Here is a 12,782-nt window from a genome sequence, read left to right as displayed (position 1 = left end):
CTGGAGTCATCCCTCACCAGCTCCCTGCACATCCCTTCCATCCCCTTTCCGCTCAGGAGATCATGCTGCTGTTAGAGTGAGAATACTTCACTTGGCACTTCCAGATTTTCAGATCTGCACAGGGAAAACTGAATGAGTTACACTTGTTTTACAATCTGTTTTAATTTTATTTTGCTTACAAATCTTACCTTGAGGAACACCTGGTGTGTTGCTCATCAGTTTGATGGCACAGGCAGTAACAGTATTGAAAGCAGACATAGTTTTTCTTGTTAGTAGTAGTAAAAGGTAAGATAGGGACTGCCCAGAACTCTGTAGGTGGTAAACAGTGATGCAATTAGAGAGAACAGAAATCTGAATATTGTCCTTGATTGTCTCACTCTTGTGTTTAATTGCTTCCCCTGCAGGTCCAGGAGGAGCAAGTTGTCTGCCCGGAAGATCGGGCTGCAGAAGCTCTGGGAATGGTGCATTGGCATTGTCCAGATGACATCCCTGCCATGGAGAGTCGTCATCGGGCGCCTGGGCCGGCTGGGCCATGGCGAGCTGAAAGGTGTGCAGTTGTCAGGGCTGCCACTCCCAAGGTGTGGAGTGCAACAGGGAGACCCGGGGTGCAAGGCAGGATTGTTCTGACCTGATCACAAACCTTTCAAAATGGAGAGTGATAATCACATAACCACAGAATTGTTTAGATTGGAAAAGCCCTCTGAGTTCATGAAGTCCAACTGTCCTCCAGTACTGCTGAAGCCACCACTGATCCATGTCCCCAAGTGCCACATCTGCACAGGCTTTGAACACTTCCAGGGATGGGGACCCAGCCATTCCTCTGTTTTGTATCACCTCCAGACTTGCTGAGACTCTGCCATCACACAGTGTCATTAGATGGGGTGAATTTGGCTTAACCCTTTCCAAGTCCTGTCTCTGCTTCCTAGAGTCATGACCTTACAAAAGGTAAACAAGGTGTGCCAAATTCTATCAGAGACAGGACAGACTGTTGTTTATTTTGCCAGAGTTTAGTGAGGGCAAACATGGATGGGAAGCCAGATACCCAGGCTTCCCAGGCAGGGCTCCTTAGGAGTCTATAATCAACACCAGAGCTGCTGAAGTCCTTTCTCTCCCCTTGTCCCCATTGTTGTTTTGATAGTGATGCCCACTTGAACAAGTGGATCTGAGTGTAAAGTACCTGGCAGAGAAATCACCAGGATCCTCCAAATTGGAATTTCCTGGGCCATGACAGCATGGATTACAGGGGAGCTGGCTGCAGTCCTGCCCTGGCACTGAATTCCTGTATTGGTTTCCATAAACCTTTCCTTGCTTGTGCCCTGGGTCTGATGCTGCTCCCTCGTGTTGTGCAGGATTTGCACACTGTCCTTCCAAGGGAAGTTGGGGGCCTTATCAGAGGTTAGAGAAAGTTCTGAACAAAGTTATCCTGACACAGGGGTAGAGATAGGATTCAGTTGTGATTCCTCAACTTAAACATCAGTAAACATACAAAAAAGCCTTGGGAAAAAATGTATTGAACAAAGAAAAGCCAACAGACTGCAATGGACTAAAAACATTCCACAGGAACTCCTTGAGCACTCAGTTTGTGGGGCCAGACCCCTCGTGTGCACAGGAGTCAGTCCTTGAGAGTTTGGGATTAGGGAAATGCCAAGTGTTGGGAATGTTTTGCTGTTTCCAGGTGGGTGCTGGCTCTGCATCAGCTCTGTCCTCCCATGATGCTTTTCCCTTGCAGACTGGAGTATCCTGCTCGGGGAGTGCTCCCTGCAGACAATCAGCAAACAGCTGAAGGAGGTTTGCCGCATGTGTGGCATCTCTGCAGCAGATTCCCCCTCCATCCTCAGTGCCTGCCTCGTTGCCATGGAGCCACAGGGATCATTCGTGGTGATGCCAGGTATGTTTTAGCCAACTATGGCAATGCCAGCAAAACTCCTATCACATTTCACACCTAGGCACATTAATCTTGGGATTTCTGTGAAGAGCTTGACTAGCATGGCTATGTGTGGCAGAAAATAGGTTGAGCCAGCAGAATCCCCCAAAATATCATGGAGAGATGCTATGTGGGGAGAGCAGTCTCCTGAGGGAAGGTTGCTGCAGACCACTGCCAAAGTGCTGATGTGTTCCCTGGGGAGCCCATGGGCTCAGGCAGCCCAGTTCCCATGGGCTGGAAGTGGTGTCAGAGACTCTTGTGCCTGGAGGAGGCTGCAGTGGGAATGAGTAGGAGCCTGTGGAAATGGGAATCAGAATAAGCCCACTTGCCTTCTCACATGCTGAAGGTATTTAGAGTGTTCACTTAGAAGCAGCAGTCCATGGGCTTAAGTTGAAGTGAAATTTAATGCTGAGGTTCCTTTTGTGGTTTTACCCAAGCATTTACTTTTTAATGTATGTGGTGACACATCCTTAACATACCCTTACAAACCACTATGGGGTTTTTTTAGAAAGAAAAGACTAATACAGAGCAGAATTAATTGAGCTTGAAAATTACTTATCATGTAGAATATTTTCAAAGCAGAGATTTTGTAATGTGAGAAAACAGATGGCAAATGAGGCTTTTTCGTATCACAGTAAAACACAAAGACCCAAATCCTTCAACAGAATTTTTTTTTTCCTTTAGATCTTGATGCATAATTAGGTCAACAGCAAGCAAAAATTAGGTTAAAATTAAAGGTGCTGGTTAAATACTGCTGAAGAATGTGTCTCTGCATTGACTATTTGCACCTTCCAAGTTAATTGCTGGAGGATAATTGAGAAGAATAAAGGAGGAGGAGAGAGAAACTTTATTGTTGTATGGCTTTATTTTTGTGTTCGTGTTCATATCGACCAAAGTGGGGTGTATTTCATAATTCTACAGAGATGTGTGCGAAAAATCAATTTAACGTGCTCATTTTACAAGTAAATATTTGATTAAGGGCCAGCAGAATGACAGGAGAGGTGGGGCTGGTGATCTTAATGTCAAGCTCTTGCAGCAATGCAATCTTTGAAGATAAGGCCTTTCAGCTGTGTCTGTGCGTTTGCAGAGCAAGTGGGACGGGTAGAGGTGTCCCTGGGCACAGAGCACGTGTCTGGGAGGTGATGCAGTGACCACCTGTGCCGTTGTGTCTGTCCCCACAGACGCGGTGACGATGGGCTCGGTGTTCGGGCGCAGCACGGCGCTGAACCTGCAGTCGTCCCAGCTCAACACCCCCCAGGACGCCTCCTGCACACACATCCTGGTGTTCCCCACCTCTGCCACCATCCAGGTGGCACCTGCAAATTACCCCAACGAGGATGGCTTCAGCCCCACCAACGGTGAGTGAGGGGGAAATCCCCTGGGGCTTTTCCAGGGCATCAGCAGAGCTGAGCTGGGCAGGAATAAACCCTGAGGGGGCTGGGGTTCTGCACAGACCCCACACCACCCCAGCAAGGGAACCATGCAGGGCTTTAGCTACACGGTGCTCTCCCTAGTGTATTCTCAGAGTCACACTGGTTTATTCCCAAAGGGACAAGGACCAGGCAATGCACCACATGCACAGACCACAACGTGCTTTGTCTTGTTGTGACTTGCTCAGACCAGCCGCTGTTTTCCAGTCGTGCTTCACATCGTGCCCTGTTGTGTGCAGAGCTGACACGAAGGAGGCACTTGTGGTTGAGTAGGGAAAATATCCCAACCTGAGATTTTCTGGTGCCCCTGGAGTGCTTTTACACTAAACCTGCAGTTTGAGTCAGCAAGACTCTGGTTAATGCTTTATATCCAAATAAGCATTTTCCTGCTTTGTCCCAAATCCTTTAAATGAGTGCAAAGCAATTTAAACTAAAAGTAGCTGCGAACACGTACAGTGGCTGTGTTAATGAGGAGGGCAGTTGGGCTGGAGAGGAAGGCAGGCTACTGCTTTTAAGGCTTTGATCTGTCCCTCCTGGGATGTCCCAGGGCCTCTGAAGGGAAGTTGCCCCTCTCAATCCCTGTCCCAGGAGGCACCGGGATCCCTCCTGAACATGACAAACATTAACCTGCATTAACCTGCCTGTTGGTGCTGCAGATGTTAATTAGAGTCAGGTACAAGAATGGCCTTTTCCAAAATGGTGTTAAATTTAATTTTCTTAACTCTGCTCTACTTAATGATTAAGCTGCTTCCTGCTGCCATTAGCCAGCTCATTTCTGCTCTAGGGGCCAAGCAGAGCATGATATTAGCTCTGGTTTGTTTACTGAGGCCGTAGGACACAAGTTAATAAACTTCAGTTAAAGCATTGCTCCAGCAATCCAGAGGTTCTCTTTGGGAGATGAAGGAAAACAACCACCTGCCTCTTTCAATACTGGGGTTTCAGGTGAAATTAGTTCAGAACACAGATACTTTTCCATTTTATATGGCGTAAATTCATCTTTTTCAAGAGAAATTGGTATTGTTTATTATATGTAGGATGCATGACTTCTATTTAGGGCTACGTGTTTTAGTATAAATTTATTTACAATTCTAATTAATACAGTTAATTCAGACAGCTCCCACTGTCCCTGTCTACCCACTAAAATGTACTTTAAATGTCATTATAAACTTGGATTTCTTTGCCTGCTGAGAAATCTGGATAAGAAAAACCCCTCTAACCATATTGTGATACTGTAATTTTTGGCTGTGTTGATGGTGCCTTGTCTTTCTCTCCCATAACTTACTCAGAGTATTGTAACCTGTGTGCAGATGATGAGTAATGGAATGCATAAGGCAAACACATCTTCTCTGTATTTTTAGCCCTACCCCTGTATTAACATAAACCAAATTAATCCAGCCAATTATGCTATTGAGATGTGTGGAACTCCTGAGGTGAAAGGGGGATATAAGGGCTACTTTGTTGGGGATCCTGGTGCAGTACCTGAAAGAATCAGGAGTGCTGTGCAGTGAGGAAGGCCTTGCTGTCCTCACAGATTCCAGGGGCAGTTTCCCTGGAGCTGCCAGGGCTGTTCCCTGTGCAGGGAGGCTGGAGCTGGTGCGCAGCTCTGGGAGCCTGAGGAGCAGCACTTGGAGCTGTGTGTGATGATTCCAAGTGTTTTGTTTAGGGGTCTCTGTGGCCAGCTGCAGAGGTGTCAGTTGTTGCGTTACAAAATTCAGTCTGGATTTTATGGAGTTGCTACAATGGGAATTCGGTTCACTCTGTGGCCACTGCTAAAAATTCATTATCCCAATAGCTGTCTGCCAACTCTCCCTTTCATGTCTGTGTGGTTGCAGTCAAAGGTTCTAGGGGGGATTAAACATTAAAATCTTTATCTCTGCTTTCATCTGTCTTGGGAGTATGTTAAAGAAAAAAGGTAAAGACAATAAATTAAAGGGAAAGGTAGTAAATTATAAAAAATTCTTGGAGAAAATAGTATAGCACATTGGAAATTATTTTCCTTTCTTTTCCTTTTCAGATGACATGTTTGACCTCCCATTTCCAGATGACATGGACAATGACATTAGAATTTTGATAACAGGGAATCTTCACTCTTCACCAAATTCCTCCCCAGTTCCTTCCCCTGGATCACCATCTGGCACTGGAGTGGGATCTCACTACCATCACAGTAGGGTAAGGCTGGAGGACCATAGGGAACAGTGTTTAAAATAAAATACAAAAAAAAGACCCAAATCCTCCAACAAAATGTTTTTCCTTCCTAGATCCTGACACATAATTAGCTCAACAGCAAACAAAAATTAGGTTGAAATTGAAGGTTAAATACTGCTGGAGATGTCTCTGTTTGCACCCTCCAAGTTAATTGTTGGTCGATAATTGAGGGGGAGAGAGCAGCTTTATTTTTGTGTGGCACATCCATAGCTGATGACCCTGCATAGATTTAATCTGTACTCATCCTTTCTTTCCTGGAAAATCCTATGGAATGTCTCTGGCATGAAGTGACAAGTCTTTGAGAGAAGGGAAGCTGTGACAGCCCTGTTCCCATGGATTTCAGGGGAGGCAAGAGGGAGAGAATTCTCCCTGTGATGAAACTCTGCCTATGGAAACTCTGCAGGTGCTGGATGGTTATGCAGATGTTGTTTTCTTAGGAATATTTAGCCCAGAGCACACAGCGTTTGGCAGTTATTTTTGTTTGAAGTGGCTTTTATAAAGTCAGTTCCAACATCACTGATTACTTAAAATGCAAATTGTTTTCGGTAGTTCAAGTTATTTTTTTTGAATTGGCTTAGCTTGGATCAGGTTTGATGGAACTTTTTCACTCCTACATTTAATCATGTAAGACTGAGCAGTTCTCTTAAAATGGTTTCCATCACAATTAGATTGAAGTTTTCTGCTTTGCAAGTTTCTGTGAAGTTTTGTTCTAGAAATACTAACTTTGAAGTAGTAGCATATTACTTCTTTACTAAATAATACAGTATTTTATGAGAGAAACAGGGTATCTTTTATACCATTTTTGACACATCAATGAGATGTCTGCAGATCAGAATTCTAACTCCTGAACATGACTGACTAAATGGTGGTAGTCTCACCCCTGGAAGTAGAAAGTCCTACCTGTATTTCCCTTGCAAAGTCTGCCAAAATGCCTCAGTGGAGCTTTAATACAGTCAGTGAGGGAGAAATACCTCCTGCCTTAGCCACAGAAATACTAATCCTGTATTTTGTGAGCTCAGTCCACAACCACCTTGTGTGGATTGTGCAATTCTCCCATCAAAGGCTCGGTACCACCACACTGCTGTCCCAGTTATTTCAAACTGGTGTGTGGGCAAATGAAAACTTCTAAATTCTGCTGCCAAACGTTGCAGCCATAAATCAGAACTCCTCACTTTCCCTCTCCCCAGTTCCCTCAGCAATCCATTCTTTGCCACTTCTATGGAGCTGCATCCATTGGGAATAGCCCTGGGAGGTTCATGGCCTGAGCCCAGAGCCCTGGACAAGCCCTTTCCAGCTGAACCCGAGTAATTCCCATTAACCATTAAGCCAGGCCTGGTAATTGCAGTGTAATGTTTGGCTTTAGCAGAGCAGCAGTGTGTGATCATCCCCCCGTGGGCCCAGGGTCAGGGCAATAATTGATGGCTGGGCACCAGCCCCTTGTGCCAGGCTCCCAGTGCTGCCTGCTCCAGGCTTTTTTCCTGCCTTGGATTCCTCTCCAGACCCACTGGAAGAGATTGGCAGGGAAGGATTTGTAATTGAGCTGCTTTTTGTGCAGTGGAATCTTTGCCTTTTTTTCTTAACCTGTTGACATTTATGGATGAAGTGAACTGCTTTCCCAGCTGTTTGGGAATCTACAGTGCTTCTGAAGCATAAGCCTGGGGGACCCAACTACAGGGGAATAAGGCACGGCCTGGGTAACTTTGACTAAGATTCCTGAGTAATTAGCAAATGAAGTCACCCTTCCAGGAGTAGGCTGTATTGACAACACCCCAGAGCTGCCTTTTCCTTGTCTTGCAGAGCCAAGGTGAACGTCTCCTCTCCAGAGAAGCCCCCGAAGAGTTGAAGCAGCAGCCTCTGGCTCTGGGGTACTTCGTGTCAACTGCCAAAGCGGAGAACCTCCCGCAGTGGTTCTGGTCCTCCTGTCCTCAGGCACAGAACCAGTGTCCCCTCTTCCTGAAGGTCTGTCATGCTCCACATGGAGCACTCATTATCCATTGCTATTTCCATGCCTGTAAAAGTTGCAGTTGGAGTCTGTAGTGCCATAGTGAACCTGAGACATTCCACGCCAGAACTGCAGAACTCCAGTCCGTTTATTTAAAAATGTTACTGTTAATTTGGAAATACACGTGGTCATGGGGGGGTTCAACGCAGAATTGCCAACTTCCCACGCTGTCCTGAGGTGATGCACAACGGATGTTTCTTGGGAATCCTTAGTAGTACCTCCTGTATGAGGAGTTAATTTTTGCACTTTCCCTCTGTGCAGGCCTCTCTCCATCACCACATCTCTGTAGCGCAGACAGACGAGCTTCTACCTGCCAGAAATTCTCAGCGAGTTCCTCACCCCCTTGACTCTAAAACTACATCAGATGTCTTGAGGTAACACCCTTTAGGTTTTCATTTCTGCCCTAAACATTTGGGAACTGAGCTCAGCGGTTTCAGAGTAACCGTTCCAACCTATCACAGTTACTTATCAGCACTTTTTAGCCCCGCCATGCCCTATATGTCTTGGGGCATTTCCTCCTCCAAGATGCCAGAGCAGGGCTTTGAGGGGGAATTCTGTGGGTTTCCCTCTGCTGTGCATAATGATGCCAAGCAAACTCAGAACAGCTCAGCCTTGCCAGGGGAACATCATGGTTTGCCCCCTACCCAGATTGCTCTGTTCCCCTGGCATCTAATCTGAGCTGTGCCACTCATTATCTTACCTCATGGAACCCAGTGGATTTGTAGGAGGAGATAAAAGCACTCCCTGATACTACTGTGCTAGCATTGGGCTATAAAGGAGACACTGTTCCTGAATGCAGGTAGGGTGTGTGTTTTATTGTCCAGGATGATGTGGGGCCTGTTTGCCTCCATCCCACCTTTGGGGACTGAACGCAGATCTGTGTGATGAGAGCACACAGTGTACAAAGATCAGCAAAGAACAGGAATGTTTAATCTAAGGAAACTGGGGGTGTACTATTCTAGAAGATCTGAATTTGCGTCCTCTTGGAGGACTGAGCTCTCACAGGTGTCCCAGGTATTGAGTAAAACAAGAATGCAGTGGACAGGGAAAGGATGAGAGGCAACAGACAAAAGTTACGAGATGAGAAATTGCAATTAGATAGAGGATCACAGGAACAGTGTGAGCAAATACTGGTACAGGGTGCCCAGAGAGGCAGAGCTGTTCAATCCCCAAGACTTTGACAGCAGTGTCATTTGAACCACTGTGAGTCCAGAATCTGTGTGTGTTTGGGAGGGCCTTTATGGAAATACTTCAGACATAGCAAAGCTAAACCCTCCTGCTTTTCAGTGAGGTTCCTCCTTTGCCAAAACACTGGCAGCTCTGTCAGGGTGTAGGTGCAGGAGAGCCATTAACAGAACAGCCCCAGGCAGGCTGTGATGTCTGTGCCTCCCTGTGCAGGTTCGTGCTGGAGCAGTACAACGCCCTGTCCTGGCTCACGTGTAACCCGGCCACGCAGGACCGCAGCTCCTGCCTGCCCGTGCACTTCGTGGTGCTCACCCAGCTCTACAACGCCATCATGAACATCCTGTAGGACACACACAAGCACTTGTTCTTCTGGCTGCTTCTCCCCCCTGCCCGGGAACGTGCCACGACCTGCAAAGAGCTCCGTTTGCTTCTCTTCAGACCAGTCCTGTGCTGTGCTTCTTTTCCTCCAAAAGCACATGTGAATTCTGCAGTGTTCAAAATTAAACTACCCATTAACATCTCTGGCAGCTTCAGTCCAAAATCTGGGAACATCCAAGAACAGTGAACACAGAGTAACCTCAAGCCAGTGTTAGTTTGGTGGCTCGGTAACTGCTGGTCAGCGTGATTATTTTTTTTAATATTTTATTTTTTTAAGGAAGACTACAGGATCTTTTTGCATTAGGAACTGATAAAGACCCATGAGCAGTGTCAGCCCTCCAAGTAAAAACCACCTTGTAGTGACCAGTTCAGGTGTTTTGTTTGTTTGATCGTTGTAAACTGGGACTTTGCAGGAGGAAAAAACCACAAACACAAAACCACACAGTTGTAGTCTCGTATAAATATTGGAGTTTTCTGTCTACCTGGAGTTCCTGTCAGAGTGGATTGGGATGAATGCATGCATTTGTTACCTGTCCATGTAGATATGAATGGTCTGGAGATACTTTATTTATTTTTAGGTTTGGGGAGGGGAGGGATTAAATTATAAAGGACCAGGAACAGTAGAAATACCTTAAAAATCCAGCTCCGTTCCACTGTAGGGTTATTTATCTACAGACCTCTCACTCTTCTGACCTGGAAATCAAAAGAAGCTCATAACAATCAAAGTTGGGGAAGGGAAGCATGTTCTGGTAAGGGTATATTGTATTTTAAGGAATTCTCCCCTGTGTTTAGCCTGGTTAAAGCAAGGAATGGCCAGTGTTTAATGAAGGATAACACTACCTAAGGGAGAAGAGTGAGAGGGAGGTAGGGAGGAAAAAATACTTTAAAGCCCAGTTCAGGGCAAGTGGAAAGTGACAGATTAATCTATTGTAAAGCTATGATTTAAATATATTTCCAGTAAATTTAGTGATGCTAGAAAAGTATTTACTGCAAGCCAAGTCGCCCTTTAATTCTGGGCAGACTCGTCCATGTACATATCCAAAAATACGGTTTTTGTTTACACTAAATCAGTCACAAATCTGGTGTATTTTTTCTGACTATAGGAATATTATTTCAAAGAAATAATTTTTAAAAATTATATCATTAAATTAGTACTTGAAGTTACACCACTGTGGTGGCAAAGTTACTTTGTTTTGTGAAATGATCGCCATTGGGAAAGTTAATGGCTAATTGAAGTATTTTTATGACTCCTTCATTCCAGGCTCCCAGGGGTTCCTATTCCAGCCCCTTCCCTCATTTCTGGGGGTGCACTGGGCAGCAGGAGGGGGCCAGGGTCAGGCACTTGGACCAGGCTGGGTGACCCCTCCCCTGGCTGTGAAGAAAAACTACCAAGTTTAGAGTTCTTCCAAAAGACTTTCATGTTCTGGTTAAAAAAAATGAAATTCTATGATTTTAAAAAGTATTTTTCTTGAGATAATGTAACGTTTAAAACAAATTATATAAAATAATAAAAGAAAAAAAAAAAGAATTGCTTGTGTAATGAGAAGGTGAAGGCAGGAGAGGAACCTGTAAATGGATTATTTCTTTCCTTGCTCCACCCCTCCGTGTGGGTGTCCTCTTTGCAATGTATAGGTTAAAAAAAATCTGATATCAAACCATTTGTATCTAATGTGTACAGTGTAAAATTGACTTTAAAAATATTGCAGTACTATTTTTTCTTAATCAGAAAAGAAAATTCTCAAGGCCTTTTGAAGAGCATAAAAAGATGAAGATTGTAAACTTGTATAAAAAAATTTAACTTGGGGAGGAAAACAATGTAAAGTAGACATTTGTAAACTTTTACCATTTGGGGGTTATTTGTTCCCAGGATTCATCTGAACTTTGGATTATTATTTTCCTTATTGTTTTTAAATGGGCTGTTTTTATCCAGGGGTGTTTCTTCCCCACAAACCTGGTTCTAAGCAAAAATTAGAAATTAAAAAAAAGGGCAGCAAGGAGTAGTTTTCATCTGGTGTCTTTTATTTAATTTTTTTAAGTTAAGAGAAGCTGGTGACATATTTATACGTTTTTGTGCAAAATAAATGAATGGCAATAGATTTTAAAGAAAATTCTTATGTACTTCAGTGTGAGAAGTTCTGTATAATATTTCTCTTAAATATGCATTATTTTACTTGTGAGTTTTTTACTGAATTAATCTGAAATGTACAAGCCCTGGCTTTCCTACAGAGTGAAGAAAGTTATTATTTTTTTTTTTTTATTTCTAACTTTGAAAAATCATGCCTAAATCAGAATTATTATTACAGTTGTTTGAGCTAAAGGGAGTGGGAGGGTGGGGAATGTCCAGCATGCTTGTATGTATATTTCAGAACCTTTTTTAAATGTAAAAGCTGTACATTTCTGGGGAGTTCTGAATTTCTTTTTGTTTTCTTTTTTTTTTTTTTTTCCTCTGAGCATTTTGCAGTGAGCTTCTTTTATATATAGCCGACAATTTGAAAGAAAACAAAAAAAAATGTGAAGTTCATTTTAAATCTACAGTATATCGCTGGTACAATACACTAAAAAAGACTTTGATAAAAAGAAACAATAATAATAAAAGACCTCCATTTTAAATGTCATTCATATATACCTTGTGGATGAGAGCTATATACTTTTACACACTTTTTTAGATGAATAAATTATTGAATTACTGAAACTGTTGGTGCAGTTTTATTCTTGTATTGAGCTCTGAGTTTTGGCATTACCAGGAAAGGAATTGCAAGGTGCAGATCCAGGAATGTGAATGGAACTGAAATGAAATGTTTCAAACTGTGGCTGTTGTGAGGGGACATTGGGTGTCACTAGTGGTAAGGATGGAAAATCCTGCAGAGGGGTGGGTGGGAGCAGCCTGGGATAATCCAATGCCACGGGAGCTGCTTTCTATGGCAGCTCCAGAGGCAGGGCTCCATCAGTGCTGGATGAACTCCGTGTGCAGCAGGTGAGTCTCCTGCAGGAGCTGACAGGGACAGGGACAGGGCCGTGGTGGCTGCAGGACAGCCCTGGCTGAGGGAGCAGAGACGTGGCCTCAGGCTTCCCAGAGCATCTGCAGAATCCCCAGCCCACAGGAGCTGGACTCCATGATCCTTGTGGGTCCCTCCCAGCTCAGCATACTCTGAGATTCTGTGCTAATTGTGAATTCTGTGCTAAGTGTAACTGCTGTGGGCAGGGCTGGGTTGGTCTCTGCAGAGTGAGACACACTGGGTTTAGCAGAGTCATTCCAAAACACACAAGTGCCGAAAATGACATTTAATGATCAATTGTGACACCCCAGAATGTGGGGGTGGGAGCTGGAGCCAGCTGTGCCAGCCTAGGATGTGTGGGGTGGCTGGAGCCAGCTGTGCCAGCCTGGGATGTGGGGGGTGGCTGGAGCCAGCTGTGCCATCCCAGGCTGCAGGGACAGCCCCTGTTACAGCAGTGATGATTGGCAAAAGGGGATGGGGGAGTTTCTTCAGACTCCAAGAGTGTCACAGCTGATCTTTGTGGTTTACTCCCTTAAAAAGTATCCTAAACAAACTAATTTTCCATAACAGTTCCAGTGACTGGATGGAGGAACTGCCACTCCATGGCTCTTTAATGGCCATTTGGGATTTCCTCAGTAGATGTTCATTCTTGTCCACTTGAA

General features: G+C 44.5%; 1 protein-coding gene across 1 annotated transcript in view; it reads left to right on the top strand.

Annotated features, from left to right (window-relative positions):
• The window catches only part of MED13L (mediator complex subunit 13L), a 167,586-nt gene extending 155,770 nt beyond the window's left edge, over positions 1–11,816 (top strand). The window contains exons 25-31 of the mRNA XM_021549848.2: positions 405–547; positions 1,730–1,888; positions 3,106–3,282; positions 5,369–5,523; positions 7,357–7,518; positions 7,823–7,935; positions 8,960–11,816. Of these exons, the coding sequence (XP_021405523.2) occupies positions 405–547; positions 1,730–1,888; positions 3,106–3,282; positions 5,369–5,523; positions 7,357–7,518; positions 7,823–7,935; positions 8,960–9,092 (1,042 nt within the window). The 3' untranslated portion in view covers positions 9,093–11,816. The remainder of the gene's footprint in view (positions 1–404; positions 548–1,729; positions 1,889–3,105; positions 3,283–5,368; positions 5,524–7,356; positions 7,519–7,822; positions 7,936–8,959) is intronic.
• Positions 11,817–12,782: the final 966 nt, after the last annotated feature.

The sequence above is a fragment of the Lonchura striata genome, chromosome 18 (genome assembly GCF_046129695.1).
Source record: "Lonchura striata isolate bLonStr1 chromosome 18, bLonStr1.mat, whole genome shotgun sequence".
Classification (NCBI taxonomy): domain Eukaryota; kingdom Metazoa; phylum Chordata; class Aves; order Passeriformes; family Estrildidae; genus Lonchura; species Lonchura striata.
Note: the sequence above shows the minus strand (reverse complement) of the source record. Positions and strands in the feature narration are given on the sequence as shown.